This window comes from Rhamphochromis longiceps, linkage group LG10, assembly GCF_057381845.1.
Source record: "Rhamphochromis longiceps isolate RC_006_pf linkage group LG10, R_longiceps_female_GT1.1, whole genome shotgun sequence".
Taxonomy (NCBI): Eukaryota; Metazoa; Chordata; class Actinopteri; order Cichliformes; family Cichlidae; genus Rhamphochromis; species Rhamphochromis longiceps.
This window is the reverse complement of record NC_140566.1, coordinates 14016725-14037935: the sequence shown is the minus strand read 5'-3', so window position 1 is coordinate 14037935 and position 21211 is coordinate 14016725. Positions and strand designations below refer to the sequence as shown.

General features: G+C 38.5%; 2 protein-coding genes across 7 annotated transcripts; both read right to left on the bottom strand.

Annotated features, from left to right (window-relative positions):
* Positions 1-91: 91 nt before the first annotated feature.
* On the bottom strand, positions 92-7771 carry srrt (serrate RNA effector molecule homolog (Arabidopsis)). 2 transcript variants are annotated; one of them, XM_085420331.1, is made up of 20 exons: positions 7667-7771; positions 6696-6814; positions 6350-6478; positions 6122-6268; positions 5786-5974; positions 3931-4100; positions 3579-3760; positions 3399-3506; positions 3152-3308; positions 2891-3039; positions 2725-2786; positions 2544-2622; positions 2230-2421; positions 1970-2140; positions 1687-1840; positions 1201-1394; positions 858-1014; positions 659-751; positions 456-558; positions 92-328 (listed from the first exon to the last, which is right to left on the bottom strand). In XM_085420331.1, the coding sequence occupies exons 1-20, from the start codon at positions 7769-7771 to the stop codon at positions 253-255; spliced, it is 2736 nt and encodes a 911-aa protein (XP_085276457.1). In that variant the 3' UTR covers positions 92-252. The 2 variants fall into 2 exon arrangements, with proteins under 2 accessions (XP_085276457.1, XP_085276460.1); XM_085420334.1 differs by having other exon boundaries at positions 445-558; positions 7667-7769.
* Positions 7772-14199: 6428 nt separating this feature from the next.
* Positions 14200-20900, bottom strand: rnf167 (ring finger protein 167). Of its 5 annotated transcripts, none has more exons than XM_085420326.1 (10): positions 20800-20900; positions 18035-18165; positions 17839-17916; positions 17608-17745; positions 17448-17535; positions 17235-17325; positions 16647-16752; positions 15993-16086; positions 15736-15816; positions 14200-15552 (listed from the first exon to the last, which is right to left on the bottom strand). In XM_085420326.1, exons 2-10 carry the CDS (start codon positions 18137-18139, stop codon positions 15140-15142), a joined length of 1194 nt encoding a protein of 397 aa, XP_085276452.1. In that variant the 5' UTR covers positions 18140-18165; positions 20800-20900; the 3' UTR covers positions 14200-15139. The 5 variants fall into 5 exon arrangements, with proteins under 5 accessions (XP_085276452.1, XP_085276455.1, XP_085276454.1 ...); XM_085420329.1 differs by having other exon boundaries at positions 20805-20868; XM_085420328.1 differs by having other exon boundaries at positions 20779-20821.
* Positions 20901-21211: the final 311 nt, after the last annotated feature.

Below are 21211 nucleotides of genomic sequence, written 5' to 3'. Positions count from 1 at the left end.
GTATTATTTAAGATCCACTAAAAAATTATGATGCACTTTGTCACAGATTACTTCTTTTTATATCAGATCGACTTCACAAGTAATTTAGTACTTATTACTGTAATTTGATCACAACTTTATTAATGAATCTGTTTACAGCAGTTCTGGTTGCACAATAATTACAAAACAAGCCTTTTAAGAAATGAAATAATCTCATTACTCCAAAAAGCAGGCAGAACACAACACTGGTAAAGAGCAAAAAATGTGAACCTTCTAAAAGAAGTCCATATCATCTGGTGCATCCAGGTCACGGTACTCAATGATGTTGCGTGGGTCACCTCGTGACATTCTGCAATGGATGGCAATGCAAACAGAAAAACAGTAGAAACGATCTTTTAAAGGGAGTTTCAAACTTCCACATTAGCAGAAAAAAGAAAATGTTTGTAGCAAAATAAAGACACGTACAGCGGTCTCACCTGATGTTGCGCGGCTTACCCAGGTATTCACCTTGTCCGCGGAAGTTGTCATAGTTGCCTCTGCCTCCACCATATTGGTTGGGTGGATAAGGAGGCCCACCAGCTTCAAAAAATGATTTTAATTTGAAAAAAGAAAAAGTGTTGCGACTTGACTGGAAAGCACATTCTCATTTTTAGTATAAAAGGGTAAATTCAGAACATACCACCGTAGCCCATCAGAGGAGGACGAGGCTGTGCAAAGCCCATTGGACCCTGAGGACCTTGGGGAGGAAACGGCATACTGGGACTGAGCAAACCTGCGAGATGAAACGGGCCCAGTGTATCTTTTTCTTACTATTCTGTTTATCTCTGTTGAAGAATATCTGTAGTTCTGGGTTTACTAGACAAAAATCTCAAACCGACCTTGGCTTGGGCCTGGAAGAGGAGGAAGTTTCATCTCTGGCAGGGATGGCCTCTTGGCATCCATCAGGAAATTGTTGAAGAAACTAACCTCCTTTTTCACTTCTTCAATTTTATCCCCATGTTTGTTGAGGATGTGCTTCCGTACAAACTCTGGACCCTTGAATTTGATTTGAAATAAAAAAAATAAAAAATATATACAGAAATAATTCTTGATTATTATTTTTTTTAAATTACAACAGAACTTCTAACAAAAACTACTGGTATATCTCCTTTGTGTTTAATAAAATGCATTGACTGTGGTCATGCTGTACAGTCCTGAATACTATTCATTCCAAGTGCCAACCTTAAATTTCTTTCCACTTAGAGGGCAGAGCCATTTATCTTTTCCCAGTTCTTGTGTGTTGGCAGACACAAACTTCTCCACTTCTTCTTCAGGGTCCTTGCGGCCCATCTTCACCCCCTCTTCTTCAGACAAGACTTCTTTTAAACTAAACAAGGGGGCCAACTTCTCCTCCATCATTTTCTCCCACTGTTGCACTGTTGAATGAGGGGATGTCATCTTATTAAATTCTGTATCAACACTAAAACTTTAAAATCCTCACTTAAACTTTTTTTTGCAATCTGCATTGCCTACATTTGGCACTGTTTATGATAGGTGGCAAAATAGTCTAAGCACAGCAAATGTTTAGCTAGCAAACACAACAGTTAAAATTCACGTCAACTTCAGGATGTTGGAAGATTCATTTTCACTACAGCTGAGTCAACATTTACGTTTTCATCCCAGAGGTCTCTTTTGTGTCACGTAACATGAAAAGGGAAGAACACTGACCTTCTCCATGTGTGATGCGGTTGGGAGGAATGGGTCCACGTACATGAATCATGCCGCATCGGTTGGGCATTTCATCCTCACTGGGGTATTCACAGGTGTTGTAGTAGTCAACTGAGTGCACAACACGGAGGTACAAGACCAAACGATCCAAAACCTGAAACAACACATGGTAAAATTGACAGGCCTAGCACAGTGAAGATACAAATGGAGAAACCCACTTTTAAAAGAGAAGATCAGATGGATATTATATCTTAAACTGTTCTAAGTGTGGTAAAGGAATGACCTTGACAAGTTTGTCATCCCTCTCAACAGTCATCTCTGCAGGGTTTCCTTCCTTGATGCCCTCCTCAGAATCCATTCCACTCCCGGAGCCCAGAAGCTCCTCCTCCTCAGCACTGACCTCCTCTATCAGGTAATCGGTAATATTCTTCAGGATGGGGTTCTGCGCTGGCAACTGTGGAAATAAAAAAAACCCACAAATGATGATGATGGTCAAATAACTTGAGAAAAATCGGTTAAATTGCATGGGTACAGGTACTATACCTCACTGCTCTGCCCTTCTTCCTGGGACTTGTTGCTCCAAAGTTCCCCTTTCTCATCTAAGGCATGAATGAGCTTGGCAGCCAGCTTGATGTCATTGCGGAGAATCTGCTTGTGCTGAGTAATGCCATTAACATTACGCACCCTCCGAGCCAGGTCCCTGTTCACCCCCGGTGCCAGTTCACAGTCTCGCAGCTGTGAAGGGTAAAAACAGACTGGTAAAGGCCTCAGCTGAAATTTGAACGATCTCTGCATCTCTAAAGCCACCTGCAACACAAAGTTATAGCAGTGCCAACACTTATGACTGGTGCACTTACCCGAATGTTCTGAAGGTTCCAACAGACTTCTTTGATGTTGACGCTACGGTCAAATGTCACCCAGCAACGTCTGAAAAACCTGAGACGGTGCAGGTTTCATGTCAAAGTAATGAATGACTACACTAATCCAACCATTTACACTTTAGTGTAGCAAATAATGCCAAGTTTTCATTTTTCATACCTGCGCTCTGGATGGGGATCAGACAAGCAAACACGCAGAAACCCAGGGTAACGTCGACACAGCTGAGAAGAAAAAGAAACCACGCTCAGTTTAAACCAGGACACGTATCTGTTTAGTGCACTTAAAGATCTGGATCTGATAGGTATGCTTCTTTTATACAACTCACAGCAATAATCTCAGCCTTGGAGATGGTGGGAGCGATGCTTCTCATGAACAGAGAGCAAGTCCTGTGGAGAGGCCGTGGTCTAGGAGAGTCGTCTTTGGGCTTTTTCTCTTCCTTCTTGTCCTCCTCGGAGTTCTCCTTGGGTTTCTCCTCTGGATCATTAGACAGGAAAGGGAGATTTATTTGATGAGTGCTAAATTACAGAAAGATACATATTATACTCCTGAAAATGTATAACCAGACACTACAGGCATGATTTCTCACCTTCACCTTCCTCTTCCTCCTCATCCTTGTCTTCCTCTTCCTTCTTCACTGGTTTGTCAGAGCAGTTAGAGTTGGAGTCTGAATCTGAGTCCGAGTCACTCTCTGAGGCGCTGGCTTCATCATCGCTGTCCCCGCTGCGCTTCCTCTTTCTTCTTGGCTAAACAATCAAATTGAAAAACAATCAGGCCAGTTCAATTTATTTCTTTCTCTTGGTAAGAACTAATTCAGTATCAGAAGGAACACTTACTTTCTTAGGTTCAGGAATTTCTTTTGCTGGTTCTTTCTCTGCCTCCTCTTTCATATCCTCTCCTTCTGCTGTGGCAGCTTTCTCTGTGCTGGCTGAGTCACTACCCTCCTGTGCCACAGTTCATTGTCATCAACAGAGCCTCATGAAATGTCTACCGCCTGTCTAACAGAGCACACATACCTTCTCATTTCTGTCTTTCTCCACTGGTTTGCAGTCACTACCCAAAGCTTTGAGGTCTTCTCTCTTGGAAACTTCAGTGCCCCTGGAAATAGATGCTGACTTCTCTCTGTCTTCTTCCTCTTCAGATGGCAGATCCAAGATGCGAAGATCATGGTCTGTGCCCCCTTCCATTTTTATCACAGCTGAAATGCAGAAAGAACGTTATGGTTCAGCCATAGAAGTACTCTTCTAAGTACCATCCATGCAATTAGGTCAGATCATTTTTGCTTTTATTGTAAAAGCAGACTTAATTGTAGATACAAATGAAAACTCCACAGGTTAACAATGCTCTTTAAGTTGTTTGAGACCTCACCTGCATCCAAAACTTTGATGATGGCTGGGGTCTGTTCAATGTCCAGGGAGACATTATCAAACCAGCCGTTCTCCATTAGGAAAATGAACACATTCAGGCGGTTGTGCAGAGCCCTCTGGGCCTCTGCCTTAAGTCGTCTGGCCTCATCAGGGTGGTACTTGGATCGGAACCTGTGTCCAGAGTTGGGCGTCCACAACAGATTGGGGAGAGAATGATGGGGGTTGGGATGAGCGGGAAGCAAAAGTTAGAGAACAAATAAATATTACAAGCCTACGTTACATCTGTGTATTTTACACTTTTTTTTTAAAGTTTCTTCTAATCACATTTTTAACAGAACATTTATTCTGAATAGGGTTTTTTTATGTTAAACAACTCCAATTCAATAAGCAATCTAGCATATGACAAAACTTTAATTTGTCTTCAGTATATCCTAGTTATTATAATTTTCTGTAATTCTATGTTTTGACTGTGGTCTTCATAGCCAATTACTCAACAATGTTAGAAGATTTGAGATTAACTCACCAAAAAAGAAAGAAAAAAAAGGCAGGAAAAAAACAACAGAGATGATCAAATTAAACATTTACATATTCAAAATGTCACATTAAAAATGTTAGCATTAAGTGGACTACAGTTACCTTTTGTTCTGCCAGTTTAATAACAAATAAATACAGAGAGCGGGGTCTCTTCTGTGAAAGTGCGCTCCACTTCACCCCAATGGTGTGTCTGTATGCACACAAATTCGGTTTTGGGATTTGATCCGAATATAAAAAGAAAATTGTGTCGAAAAAGGATAAAACAAGAAAAAAAAAAATTTCCGTGTGCGGACGACTACATGGCTGTCTATCTAAAATCCCTGTTACTGTGTGTCTAAGAGCAACTGCATTGTGCGCAGTGCATGCCCTGTCTGTCTAAGACCGATTCTTGCGGATGAGCTCCACTTTTTCTCATCTTGAAAAAAATCGTCGTCAACGTAGTAGTTGAAATGAAGGGAAGAAAATGGGTTATGACAAAACAGAATAATTTTGCATGATACCTGTGAAACAAGTGTCAAAGCATTAACAGACAGCACACAATTACAAATCTTGTGTTACTCCAAATAAGACAATCAACCCAAGGAACAAAGACGTTTTTGTCAAAGCACCAAATGATGACTTTAAACAATTTCGTTACATGAGAGTGACAATAAACAATTAACACACATTACTTCCTAGATTTTTTTTTCTATACCCAATGTTTGACTAGTGATAATATTTGTATTCCTGCCTAAGGAGCTATGGATATTTATGGATAAAAAAAAATTAAACTCCTAAAATACATTTATAACAAATATAAACTAATGTTGAAATTGGGTTGATTTTCTTATTTTGTCAACAAGTACTATAGCAACAGTCATTAGTTATAAATTAACTGTGTGTGCCTGGTCCTCGTACTGGGTGAAACTGTCATACCAAACGCCTTTCCACTGCTTTTAATTTGTGTGCATTAATAGCACCAGAGTTTAACAAGAACATAACGGAGATGGCATATACATGCACCTTGTTTTAATGTACCAATTTCATTAGCCATCAATTACAAATAAAAACATCATCTGAATTTTTGAATAGAATTCTAAGATAAACCCACCAAAAGGACCAGGCTCAGCCTATTATATTTGCCTTTAAATAGCAATTAAACCTAAAATGATGAAAAGGCCAATAAAGAAATAAAGAGCCAATTATATTTGGTGAGGACAACAAAAAATAACAGCTTAAGTAATGCTAATGGATCTGTCGATGCAATAATTATATTATGACTATAATAAAAAAAATTATATTCTTGATAAGGGCTTATGTAGTAAAGGCATCTGAGATCGTACCACTCTTCATCTTTATGAGCCAAAAAGAAGTCCTGCATCTGCTGTCGCCGGAAGTCGATCTTGTACTCATTGTAGCGTTTGACGGCCTCAGTCTCATCCACAGAATCATCTAAGGACAGCAGAAACTCCTTAAAGCTCTTCATTATTGGAGGAGGAGGACCTAAGTCCAAGTCGTGGATGTTACCAAGCCTAATGAAAGAAAGATATGTTGGATGGAGCTTTGACTAGCCAAGAAGCTAGTTGGCAAAAAGACATATCTGAGGTAACAACATTAAAAATATCTTTAAAGATATGTAAAGTAACATTTAACTTCAAAACTGAACTTAAATTAATTACCTGGCCTGAATGGGGATGCCTTGATGAGGCTGCATGAGGTGCATGTCGGGATGGCCCCAATGTTGTGGTGGTCCATAGCTGGGCCCTCCTCCACCACCATAACCCAAGTCATACCCACCACGGTAGGGGTCTCCACCATGGTCATCCCTGCCAGGAACGGATAAGGGGCTTTAAGTAAAATAAAAGATGGTTACAGACATTGTGCAATAGTAACATTGCAAATCCTACCAGTCTCTTCTCATGCGTTTCTGCTGGGGACTCATGTCGTGTCTGGGTGGGGTAAATCTCTCCCTTCGACCTCTATCATAATCCCTGTACTCTCCACGACTTCGCCGCTCCCTGCCTCTATCCCACTCCCTGGACCAATGATCACAATCAGAGGAAGGAGAGAAAACATGAGGAAAGAAAAAAAAGGTAAGAAACACACAAGTCTATCTTTAATATCCACTTTACTCAGTGTAAGAGCAGCAAAGAGCTACAATTTATTAGCATTTAGCTGTTCATCTGAATATGATTTGGCTGTATCAGGTTTCACTGAATCTGGCGTGTGCCCAATAGCATCTCTCTTTTTAACCTGTCATTCCAGTCATCTCTGCGCCGGTCCTCTCTCTCTCTTGAACGGTCATAGTCACTTCTCTCCCGTCTGAATTTGTCCCTTCTCCTGCGATCATGGTCATCATCACTGTCTCCCATCTGCACGAAGAAAGAAAATCCAGATCACGTGTAGTATTCATTGATTATTATTAAGATGGCTACAAGCAGAATCGTTTTAAGGAAGGTTTTACTTTTTATATTAAGACCTGATAAGTGCAAAGCGAAAGTTTATGATTTACATCTCAAAAGAAGAAACTGCTCTGATGTAACACAACTCAAAACACATGTGCATCTTCCTTTTAAGTGACAAGTCAGTAAACCATGTCAGCAAAATGCCCCCCATGAAGATTGTTCTCGTTGAATATTGTTCTCATTATAAGCCAGGGAAACTGTTTCCTTTATTTTGTCTTCAGTATGTGGGGTTGCCACATGGAGACCGGGACGGTGCTTATAACAAGTGACTATTAATATTTGACCTTCTAATTCAAAAGGATTTTGGTGACGGCAGTCATTCAAACAAGGGGGACCGTGAACAAGGAAATGCAGATAGTCTGTCACAGACGACGTGCGTAACTTGCCGTAAAGTAATTCCTTTGTCTTGCATAATAGCGATCATTGATATCATCAGACTGGGATTTACAAAATTTACAAAAAACAAAACAAAACAAACAAAAAGAAAGATCAAAATTAGTAGCTATCCGGAGATACAGGTTTGAGTCTTTCAGTCGAAACAAAACCTGTAAATTCGTGTTTTAGGGCGAGTTAGGACCCTCGATAATGCAGCCATGTATCGTTAGCCACTACGCTAGCTGTGTGTTAGCTGAAAATAAAATGAAAGAAATAAAATTAAATGAAATAAACTGAATTACGGTCTCATTCTACAGACCTGTCTTATTCTAAATAACAGACCAACTGATATAACTGAGGAAAAGTCAATAATTACGATAATACCTTAATAATTACTCGTTGGTATGGTGATCTCGTTCGTCTCCCTCTTTCTCCGTAGCCTTCACGTCTTCTTGTTCTTCGCTTGGAAATTGGTGAACAACTAAACATGGAATTAGCGCCACCACCTGGTTTGGAGTGTAAGCCACAATTTATCACCTCCGCCTAGGTAGCGTTTACGTGCGTGTCATTCTTTTTGGTTGTAAACACAACAACTCGAAACGTTTTGAATGACTTTTGATCGAACTTTTTAGGAGTGTATACTGGGGTCACATGACCAAACCATTCAAATCTGGCTTACATCCTCCAAGGTCTTCAAGGTCAAATTAATGATTTATTGGTCAAAAATAGACAAAAATCCTTATCACTTAGAAACTATGATTATTAAAAGTGCAGTGTGTGTTGTCAACATATAGAAAGATTTAAAATATCATGTCACATTTGACCTTATCTTCAAGGTCAATAGATTGATCTGAAGGTCAACGGGATAATAATGCTATATAGAGTTATTTAAAAATATGTTTCTTACTGCTATTCTTTCTACTGACCACATATAGGCATAAAGGGAATGATATATGGGGATTCTAAATATTACATTACTTTGGATTTTCTTTAAGGTCAAATAAAGTCAAACATTCATAAAATGTCTTTTATACTGCATTTGTTTGTACTGGTAACATTTAGGAAATGCTACTGGTATATGAGGATTTTAAACATCACATTATAGTTTGCATCACATTTTATATTTGAGCTCACTATTACGTTCCGTATCTGTCTTTCTTTCAAGTTGACCCTAAAATGTGTTATATCTTTAAAGAAAGTAATGTAAAAAGCTATTTAATAAGTTCAAGTTATTCATTTCCAGTTATTTACCTATTATTATACCTATTATCTATTACCTTTCCTAGATAATTTTTATGACCAGAGAGTGAACTGACTTGGTGGAGGTTTGCACCCCAGAACGCTTAGTTTTCCATCTTTCACACCGTTTAGAAAATCTTCTGTTTTGATAGTATGTTTACACATAATTTAAAGGGAAAGATTATTTCAGCCCACACCAGCCATGGTTTTCATAGACCCAAACCAAAAATACATATACAAGAGGAATAATCAAGAAAGGGAGATAAAAGTGAAAACCCAACACTGCAAATGCATTGGAAAATATGGATAATAAATGGAACGTAGGTCTTAAACATGTATATTTATCCCCTCACCTTTTTCAGATCAGAATTTTCATTCTCATTCTCTACGTATAACACACAAATTAAAACACATCAGTACTTCTTCAATATTTTTTATAGTTTTCCCTCTCTATTCACTTCAGTTCAATTCAATTTAATGGATAGATATGAATATATCCCCTTAAATATAGGGGAGAAAGACCAGACAAAAGACACACAGTGGAAGAGAGCCAGAGATGAACAATAACAGCGAGTGAAAAGAAGTGAGTGAGGAAGAAACGCTCGGTGCATTACAGGAAGCCCCCAGCAGCCTAGACCTATTGCGGCATACTAAAGGGAGGATTCATGTCCACCTGATCCAGCCCTTTTTCTTTTATCAAAAAGGAAAGTTTTAAGCCTAATCTTAAAAGTAGAGAAATTGTCTTTGAAACCATGCAACCTGAAGGCAATGCCCCCCGCTTTAGTGGTCTTCTATGGCCTTTCAGGTCTCTTTGGTGTTGCTGAGCTGACCAGAACTTCATCAGAATTCACCAGAATGTTGGTTTTGCAAAACAAGCTTTTGCTGTGTCTTCACCTGCATCAACCTCTTGAAAAGCTACCAAATGCCAAACACTTGGAAACAAGTGTTTATATTTAATCTGACAAATTTGCCACGACGTAATAAGGGAACAGGTCCAACTTGGCCATAAAACTGCTTTTAGATAATTGTCCACTTGCCTTTGAGCTCTGGAAACAGGAGACTGTGTATGAAGAAAACGACTGGATACTATTAGAAGAAATAAATTAAATCCAATACATTTTGCTGGATTTGCTGTCTTTAGGGTTCTATAACTCTTATCCAAGATGAGTCCATTGAAAAATGTATACAAGACATAATGTATGACTGTAAAATTGCTGTGGGATTACCTTATTTTCTATTGAACACTCATCAATACCATGTTCCTTGAAGTGTTTCTATAATTTAAAATTAATTGTTGAATCATATATCATCTACATTATTAATGTGCTTATTCCAGACATAAGCCGTACCCTACCTTTCAGTTTTATGGTTACTCATTAAGACTTGATTCATTAGGGCTTTATGCATACGATGAATTCAAGCCATTTAATCCTTGTTAATTTCAGTATTTCATGTCCCTTTAATGATGTCACCTGCTGTGTTAAAGAAAAGCCAATTTACATTTGAGCTGAATAAATCTTTTTATACCCCGGATACATGATAGCCATGCATAGGTTAGCATCATCACATTTAGAGTTCTCCTCTAAACCAGAAGAACCTTTACAAGACTCTTCGTCAGCAAAAAAAAAGCTTGGATTTGCTGCAAAGAATCTCGAAAACTCTTAAAAACTCTGAACTTTCTCTGGAAAAGATGCCATCAAGCTGCTCTTTGCTGAGATCATCTTTCCTGTTAGTCTTAACTTTAATTATGCTTCTGGATTCCAGAAAGATCTCCCAGGACGACAATGAGGTAAAGTACATTTTCTTGTGACTTTATTTGCTAACTTTCATCACAGAAATAAAAACCAGAGGTAATTTATTGACTGTACCAAGAGAACTTACACCCTAGTGTGATATGCATTTACTTTAATTTTCATTTCAGCAGAATTATTCCTTGGGCGAGTTTTAACTTCCCTCTAAAATAATTTAATCTGATATTATTTTACAAATTATGTTGATATGAAACAAACAAAGTGGTTTAAGGTTCAAAGGTTTTTTGAAATTATCAAAAAAATGCAAACAGCTTTTTTTTAACCTCAGATGAAAGTAAGTTATTGGATCTGGTTCTGGTTATATCCTAGATGCCCTGCACTCCTTCCATAAGCAGCTTTAATTAATTCTTTAATTGATAATATTATTATCAGTGTATTGTCAGGCAATGCTTTTATTATCCTAACAATAATCATAATAATATTGTAGAAATAAAAGAGAAAATAACAGTTTTTACTATTCACATGTTCACAGGCTTTTCTGGGGAGTCCTTATCACCTGCACATCATCTCCACTCCACTTGCTATCCTGGACTACATGAGGCACCAGTTAAGGTTCAAAGGACGAACAAAGAAAAGCACAAAGAAAGGATATATTTGGAGGTTCACTGTCTAGTGAAAGTAAAACGCAATAGTGTGAGATCAAAGGAGCTTGCAAAGAAAAGCGTCTGGACTTCTTTAAGTTGCTTGAAGACGTTTCACCTCTCATCCGAGAAGCTTCTTCAGTTCTAAGGTCAAATGGTGGAGAGTCCCAGATATAAACCTAGTGGGAGTGACCCCCCACAGAGGGACAAAAGGACCCCCTGATGATCCTCTAATCGCCTGAGCCAAGGTGGGAAACTGGGTGTGGGTCCCAATCAGCCAGAGTTTCGGGTGTGTTCATTGTGAAACCTGGCCCCACCTTATCATGCGAATTCCTGAGGTCAGATGGCCCAGGATGTGAGTGGGCGTTAAGGCGTCTGGGAAGGGATCTCTAGGTTTATATCTGGGACTCTCCACCATTTGACCTTAGAACTGAAGAAGCTTCTCGGATGAGAGGTGAAACGTCTTCAAGCAACTTAAAGAAGTCCAGACGCTTTTCTTTGCAAGCTCCTTTGACTACGATGACCTGGATGACTGAGAACCTTCACAGACAATAGTGTGAGATCTAATAAACTACTTCTTAAATGTCATCGTTTTCTGTAAGTTTTTTTTCTACATCTGTTCTATAACATCTCTGATCTGTTGTTAAAACTATTTGGACTTTTTCAGATCTTAAATTCAATAAACCCAAACCAGCTGTAGATAATCAGCCGCATAAAACTGAAACTCGTCAGGCATTTCAGGCAATTTTATTTGAGGCAGTGTTTAGTCGAACCAGAATCATCTTTCCCAGTTGGAGCATAGACTTACAGCCATCATTTGTTGGATAATGACACACCTGTTTTATAGCCAGGTGAGGCCTGTTCCTTGTTATTTTGTGACAAACAAAACATATATATTTTAAATTGCTTCAAAGTGTTGAACTTGTATTTTAGCTTCTTTTTTTTTTAGCATTATTTCCATAGTTTGAACAAAGAGATCGCAATATGTAACCAAGAAACAAAACAAAAAACATCTAAAGGAGATGAAATTCTAGTGAAATAATATAAATAAAATAATAGTAAAAAAACCTTTTGTTAGATTAAACGAGGATGATAGAAAGACAGAATTATGAGAAAGGAAGAAAGAAAGAGCTAATGAGCCACGGCTAACCACAACATCTGTCAAACATGATGGAGGCAGTGTTATGGCATGAGGTGCCAGAGGGACTATATAAATTGTGTGTGCTGATGATGGGACTGCTGATAGAAGGAGCAGGATGGACTGTGAAGTGTTCAGAGCTGTACCCTCTGCCCAGATTTAGCGAAATGCTGTAAAACTGATCAGACGATGCTACGCAGTGCAAATGGATAACAACACAAAGCAAACCACAAAAACAACAGTTTGCTAAAATGGGATATTCGCCAAAGGCCACATCAGTCACCCGACCTAAAGCCAATACAGCATGCTTATGCTTAACATTATGTTGCGTTGTCCAATTACGTTTGAGCCTCTGAAAACAGGGGACTGTGGGTGTTAATGAAGTAGTTTTGCAAAACCAGCAAAAAGTCTGCACTTGAATCACATCTTAACTGTTTAATCTGAAATGCATCGGGGTGGTTTTCAGTGTAATTATGCAAAAAACCCAGGGAAGTAACGTCAATTAAGGTTCTACTCCTCTCCATGCTCCAGTCAAAGAGCGCCTTTAAGAAATCAGCAGATGCATCTTGAGATGTAATTTGCACCAAGAAATGTCAGCTCTGCTGCTCTCTTGACTAAAGTTGCATCAGCTGACCATGAGCACAGACTCTGCAGGAGGACAAAAATGAGTAACTTTGGGAAAACATGGAGGAAAGGAAGCTGATTAATATTTACTATATAGGAAAAATATGTTTAATAATGCTGTTTTTTTCACTTAAATTCAACTTGGATCATTAGTAAAACATTATTTTTAATGATTAACTTTAAAAAACAAACAAACAGTGAGGTGGGGGTATATTTTCCCCCTTCTGGAGGACTAGAAGGAGACTGAGAACCAGAAGAGTAACTAACGAAAACGTCAGATGAGAACAGCTCAGCTGATAAAAGCATGGTTTAAATATTATTATAATACATTACTGACCTTACTATATTGCAAATATTTATAAAAGATAGCAGGTGTTCTAATAACAAAGTAACAAAGTCAAAACTTTTCAAGTGGCTTTATTAATAAAATGATCACATCAATAACCATTTGTAAGGAAGATCTACTTAAGTGTTCTCATTTAAACGAACAGTAACACAGTCCTACTTTAATATCATTAACCCTTCCACAAACAAGATCTTTATTGCAGCTTTTCACGGATAGTGTTTCAACATCTGAAAGATTCCCAATCCTGCTTTACACATGGAATTACACTTGACACTATACATTTATTATTTAAGTCTGATAACCTAGGCACAGTCTAAAAAACAAAGAACAAAGAATGAAAAAATGAGTGGGCATTATAATGTTTGAGTGTTTCGGTGAACAGTCTCTAAAACTGAGACATAAAGAGCAAAAAAAAAAAAAAAAGTACAGTACAAAAGATAGTTTAAGTATTTTGTAAAAAGGAGGAGTTTCTATATTTTACAATACAGACTATTGCAAACAAGTCCCAAAGAGATCTTAGAAGTGTCGAGTCTTTTAGTCAGTAATGAAGGAATGTATTGATATGACAGCCCTATTCATTCAGAAACAGATTTAAAAGGTTTCCAGCTGTACGTCTCTTTGAAAAACATCAAGGGCAAAGACCTCACCAAGTTCATCTCAGAAAGTGGAGAATCAAACCACAGCTGCTCGGCTTTCAGGTGCAAATCAAGCATGACTATGCGAGCTTACGTTATCGTTACAGGAGCCAAACATGTGGAAAGCAATTTATTTTTGATTATTTAAAAAAAATGGCCTGTATTTATATAGCGCTTTACTAGTCCCTAAGGACCCCAAAGCGCTTTACATATCCAGTCATCCACCCATTCACACACACTGGTGATGGCAAGCTACATTGTAGCCACAGCCACCCTGGGGCGCACTGACAGAGACGAGGCTGCCGGACACTGGCGCCACCGGGCCCTCTGACCACCACCAGTAGGCAACGGGTGAAGTGTCTTGCCCAAGGACACAACGACCGAGATTGTCCAAGCCAATCTTGTTCAATTTCCAGACATTTAACACAGACATGTAGATGAAGGCCAGTAGAAGGCAATGCTCTGCTTTTCCTAAAACCACCACCTGTGTCCCAGTTTCTCACATTATTGTTCTACAATTTTTTCTTTTCTATTTTGTTGTATAAAAAATAAAAACAAAAAAAAATGAAAGAAGAAAAAACTTAATTACATACATTTAAACAGATTCGAGGAAAAACGCTAAAACACTTTACAAGACCACAACCCCATTACCTTATTCTTATCGCCACCAACAATTTATTGGAGTGTAAACCTGAGTTTGATCAACAAACTGTATAAAGCTAAAAAATAGTTTCCTTAAACTGTCCACAACCGCAGAGTATTAACAATGTAAAAGCAGCAGTAACGTTACATATCTCCTATATTTTACTGTGACTTAATTCAATATTAACTTCTCATATTTCAGAAAACTTGGATGCAAAGTTAAAATGTGTGAAAACAGAACTGGGGGTATTACAATATAAAAAGAAGACAAATATTACCCCATTATCCTTGTTAGAAAAAAAATAAAAGACAGGAATGATTAATTTTAAGACAACATAAATCCTTCATACTCTATACTAATCCTAAACAGAACCTTGCACAAGGTAAGATCCCATCCCATTTTTGCACAACTTTGGCCACGAAGACGTCATCTATGGACATTTCACTCTTGCCTAAAAGGGAATCGGTAAGTGATCTGGACATTTTGTACTGCACTAGTGATCCAGTTACAGCGGACATCATGCTTGAAAGCTAATGAACTACAGTAAATGTGTGGATTTCAGTGGTTTATGCTCAACATTGCACTTGGTAAAACTGACCAACCGCAGGTTCTGCATTTGTTATGACACTTGAAAGAACTCCACTGGTTATTGGGTGACAGATTTTTAACAATCAGCACTAAATCAGTGAACTAACTAACTGTCAAGCTTGCCACAAATCTGAAAACAATTTAATTTTTTTTTTCCCAATAACAATACGTATGAGGATAGAAACTTTTTTTGTCCTTCTGGTCAAACTAAATAATCTCATTGTAGCTAATTTCTGGCCATCAGATCTCCTCTCAGTCCCTACCAATGAGCTGAGCTGTGTCATCGTCAGAGTGGTGCCTGCCCTCTCCTGTGTCATCACATTCTGAGTCTGTGTCCTCCACCGGTGAGTAGCAACCTTCATAACCTAGGATGGGTGAGTTGCAGTGTGCAGGGGAGGTGAGGCACTGGGCGGTAGTTGTGGTGGTGGTGGCTGAGTAGGCCCCTGGGCTTCCTGTGGGTGACCCCGGGTTGGAGGGTCGAAGCAGAGGAGTGCGCTCCGAGTCTGCGTCACCTTCTGGTCCTTCTTCCTCTCCACGTCCTCCAGTTTCTGTCTCAGACTCAGACTCGGACTGCTCAGGGTTGTTGCGGGTAACGCGCTGTTTGCACACTGGACACGTCTTCTTGGTCTGTGTGAGCCACGGGTCTACGCATTTGCAGTGATAGGCTGAAAATCAAAAACATTTTGAGGAACTTATGAAAAACCTACCAGAGGATGACGATTAAAATACTAAACAAGAGTTTTTAAAAGATAAAAAATTCATATTTTAGAAAATAGGATGGGATTAGATGATTGAGCACTTAAAAAAAAAGTTCAGTGCCTCATCAACACAGAATATCAGATATTTACCATGTGAACAAGGCAAAACACGCAACTTGTCCCCTTCTTCATACTCATCCAGACATATTGCACACACATCATAGTCATCCCCTGAAAGAGACTGAATGTTACCAGCTCACATCATTAGACATAAACAGGCATGTAACTCTCAACGCACGTAAAAGTCTTCCCAAATGATTAAAAAAATAAAACGCAGCCTTCAAATTTACCGTCACTTCTTAATATTTAAAAAAATTATTTATTATAATAACAGCAAAAATGGTTACCTTTACTGAACTTGTGTATTGGAATGCGTTTCAGCTGTTCCTTGGACAAACGATTTTTCCTCAGCCTTTTTCTGTATTGTACACATCGTGTAATCTGAAATATGGAAAAAAAAAAGCTCAGTTTTATCGATGGAAAAAAGATTTACAGTGGCGTCTCAACACTTCCCTTAACCCTCATGGCCTGCCTCCCTAAGAAATAACAAATAAATAAATGGGGGAGAACTGCTTAATGCTCATATACTCATTATTACAAAAAGGGTCGTTTCTCTCCTCTGATGCGTTTGTGGCAGGCTCTATTCATGTGTGCTCTTCTTCATCTGCCCCTCACTTTGCCACACATTAAGCTAAGCTGAGCAGAGAGGCGAGACCGATAAAGTGAAGGTGACATTACGCAAGTGGAAAATAACCAGATTCATTTCTGTAAGTTTAATAAAAGCTGCCTAATAGACATCACTGGGTTTGTTCTTTGTGTTCATGTTTGACAACTATCATTAGATACTAAGAAGCTGGATTAGAATAAACACACAGAGATATGTTGAGCTACAGTTAGGTCACTCTTTTATAACACAAAAAGCCTCTACTACCTCTGGTCTACTTTCATCATGTGTTATTGTATAAACAACCCAGAAAAGATCAATTCATGCATATACTTACGAAAACAACAGACATCACAAGAATGATCAGGCACACTACTCCGGTGAAGGGAATAAGGTAGTAGGAAAGCGGAAAAGGAAAGTCTGGCTTGAGAATCACATACGCCCTACAAGTCAAGAAAAGAAAAAAGTAGAAATATGTTTGTTTCTGCAAACCTAATACATATAAACAGATCTGCCTACAGGTTATACATTTCCATATGTAAATTCTGTAGGCAAAGTGTCTGTACTGGAAACCTTCTGGTTTCCCTTTGCAATCTAAGGTCTGTGGACCAACAGTGTTTGAGGTTGCAGAGCAAAAGAGCGAAAACTTTGCAGAAATTCAATCTCAAAAGCATTTGACAATCACAGATGCAATTTGATTAACAGAATTCTCTTTCTTATTTACCTGCATTAGTCACGTGACATGATAACAGACAAAGATATAAGCTCGCTACAGTGGAAAGTCTGAAAACTGGCCTTTGCCTGAGAAGCTAAATCAGCAGCCAAGCCAAATGGTTTCCAGATTGGTACAAATCCAATGCTGACAATAAAAAGTTGGTTTAATCTACAGTTTATGTTTAATATTACTGGTATTGTTCTTCCTTACCCCTGTTCCGGAATTATGTAATTCCTAAGAATGTGCGAGGCATAGTAGCTGGCGAATACAGAGGGAATATTAATCTGTTCTGCAATAGTTTCTGAAAAAGAAAAAAAAATACAAAACAACAGGAATCAGACACACACAGTAGGACAGTACAATAGCAAATATTTATATTTGTAATATTTGTTTTCCCATGTTTATAATAGCACAAATAATTACCATTGCTGTAGTTCATATTGAGCAGAATTTCTGAATAAATGTTGTGAACGATTGCGGCATCGTATCCAGCTTGCTGTGCATTTAAAACCTGAAACAAGTTCCTTACATTAGAGCAGTGTGCTTCTCAGACAACAAATATTCAGTGTTAAACTCTGCTTACCTTTACATCAAAGTTACAGTCATAACGTTTGATGAGAACAACAAATTTGGTAGTTGTGGCATTAAAAGATGGGGGCAGTGGTGGGGGAGGGTCTATTGTTGTGCAAGCATTAGCTGGATGAGAGGCAACCAAAACTCCCTAAGATACAAAGAAAAAAAAAAAAGCATCATTATAAAAGAAATCGACCTGCATTTTACCATCTGTACTCCTCCTTCAACACTCAGTTCTCACCATTATTCCATCCTTTGGAAGTGCAGATCCAAACAAAGCAATGCGGTCCTCAAATGTTTTGGTAATATTGCTATAATGCTGTAAATACAATATACAAACACTATGAGAACAGGCAAAAGTTTCATAAGAGTCTGAGGCTCATCTTTCCAAACAAAGGTTACCAAATTATATGATTTAAAACTCCAATTCTACTTACAGCATATATATAGGCATCTGTAGGCAAGGGGAGCAGTATGCTGCAGAAAACCAGTATAAGCACACTCAGTTGAGTTCCCATGCACCGACAGCCAAGCTGCACCATCCTTGGTTACTTACAGTTGAACTAATCTATAAAAAAGAAGTAGTCATGTTGAACTAGAGATTTATGCTTCAGCAGGAAATCTACACCATAGCTACATTGTAACCACAATCCCTTCTGAAACCCAACAAAGTGACCTACCCCATCATCTGACGGGCACCTCCCTACAAATATTGTAGTTGGGTGTGCACAGCCTCCAGCTATTGTGATTGGCCTGTTCAGTACTGATGATTCCTCCTGTGCATTTCTGGCTACCTTTTCAACAGTTTTTATTTTATTTCAGAGAATAACAATCATGATCTAGATATGAGGACAAGTAGTTACAGCATTAATATAAGGACTGTGGCTCCCAACATCCTCTAGCAGATCATTACATGAAGGAACCTTTTAAATACAAGCGCACTCATGCTCACAGGTGTACACACGGGTGCTCACACACACAAACTACACCCTTTTTGGCTCCTACCTCAAAGCACACTGTGCGCTGTCGATCTTACGTGCTGCACAATAATGTTTAGTATTTACTGTGATATTCCCATAGATCATCGTGATGTTGTTTATTATGTTGCTCTTTTTTTTTCTTCTGCTTGTTTTCTCTTTTTTCTTTCTCAACAGGTGATCGATATATGTATTTTTTGTCTGCTTATTTTGTTTATTTTTTGCCCTTTGCCCTTTATCCCCGTCCCTCTTCCCCGCTGTTTTTCTTTCCCTCATTTTTTCTCCCCTTTCTTTTCCCCAGTCAAGTCTGTCCCGTATTTAGCAAGTGAAAATAAAATAAACAATAAAAGGTGAATCAAATAGACCAATACGGTAAGGCTGGGATGGTCCATTTGGTAAAGTAAATCCGTTGGGCATCTTTCTTCACCTTTAGACAATAATTCTCTCAAATGTCAGCAAATTCCACAAGGGAGATTGCTGACATTGTTGGGATGGGCGTGATAGAATGAGCAAAGTGGAAAAACTAGAGGAGCGAATATTTTTGCCCTGGAAAAAAAAACAAAAAGAAAAAAAAAACTGACCAGAACAAAGAATGGAGAAAGAGGAGGGGAAAAAAGTGCCAGAATTTTATTTGTTTCTACTGGATGGCACTGCACATAAAATGTGATAATTAACACATGACGCACCACGCACAAGCATAAAAGCTGGCAGCCATCATGTAGGTTACGTCGCAGGCTCTGCAAAGATTCACCACAGAAATCTATGTGATGCCTTATTATGCAAATTCAAATAGTTCAATCTAAGTAAATCTGTAACCTGATTCATCAACAAAGAATGAAGTAACCCACCATCATGCATTTACACGAACTAGATTGTTATGGAGTAGCAAGACAAGTACTTTTGGAGGTTATTGCCATGTTGTTGTCCTCATTTGACTTCTTTTAACCCAAGCTAATTGGCATTTTCACAAGCAAAGGAGCATGTTTACATAAAACACTTAAGTTCACTGACTGTTTGCAGTTTCCAGAGGTTTGCTTTGTTGACACTCCACTTTTTATCACTTTAACACAGATAAGTAATCTAACCAGTTGTTTGGAAGCTTTGTGATTTACCACTCACATGCAAATCAGAAGAACCACGGACCTGAAGTAGACTACAGCTACATATTCTCCACATATCACCCACAAATAAACACCCTTTTACATGGAAAAGTATGAATACGCACAGTATACATTCAAGGCCCTTATACTGGTACAGATGAAAACAAGCCAGTTGACTCAAAGTGTACTCAACAATGCGGAATCTGAATGCACGTACATGTATACGCATACCTTCAAGAAAAAGAGATTTTAAACGACAACACGCTCGCTAGGATGAGGTAAAACAAGTGAGATTCTTTTTAGCAAGATAGTAACATTCCCCAAAGGCCACATATGGTTTGTGTCACTAGTTAGCCATTTAACCCATATAGAATAGAATAGAATAGAATGATCCTTTAATTGTCCCACAAGGGGAAATTTGGGTGTAACAGCAGCAAGAAAGACACATATACAAACAAACAGTACACAAGACACAGAAACATACACAATTTTTACATATTTACATCAATTATACTGTCTCCTGTCTTTCTAACAAAACAGGAATGTAGCAACTTTTTGTCGCTTTTGTTGTTTACAGGAAGTTAGCCTGGTATCTTTGCATAGGCTCTGTCGCAACAATAAAACTCATGACTTAACTATGCAGTTAGGTCAAAGGTCAAAGTAGACTGACTAGCTGAAATGCGATTAGCATACAGTTAAGGTCAGTTTCTCCTTAACTCTGACCAAAGCACAAGTAACATTATCTCATGTGTTTATAGTGTGGGAAGGACATACCTCAGTATTCCGCTAGTAAGTGCAGTGGGAGGTTTGTGACCTCACCTGAGATTCTCACATATAACCGTGTTTTTTTAATATATAACACTTATTTTGCTTTTATACTCCCCAATTATCTCTAAAGAGTTAATATTTCCACGACAAAACGACAAACACAGCGAGGATTAACTAAACGTTAGTTGCCGTCTGGCTAGTATTAGCTGACGTTAGATAACAGCTACGATGTCTTCGTAACAGATACTCATATATCTATTGCGCAGCCCATTCACAACGTTTTATAGAGAACTAACAAAACAAAAACCGATGATACGTCGAATAAAGACAACATACACTTCCACCAAGTTGTGTTACCTTACAGCTGCTAGGTTTGTTTGTTATTGCTTCTTCTTCGGTGTCTTCCTCGCTCGTAGTCTAGGTTCTGTTGGTGGTTGGCAGACCAGCGTTCAGCTGCTGTACCGCCACCTATCGGACTGGAGTGTGAAACAGTAGACGGGAGTTTTGCAAGCTCTATTGAGTGTTTAAAACCTTTGGTTACAGTAAAATGAAAACAAAAATCAATTTCAAGTACAAATATAAGATTTCAACATAGAACGAGTGCATGAAACTAAATTCCTGAGTGTGATAATAAATGAAAAAAGTTGCTGGAAGTCAGAATCAGCTTTATTGGCCAAATATAGTAATCGGGCTAAGTTTTTATCTTTGCTCTCAGTGTAAATAGCATAGAAAAACAGACATTACAGACAATAGCAAAATGTATAGCATA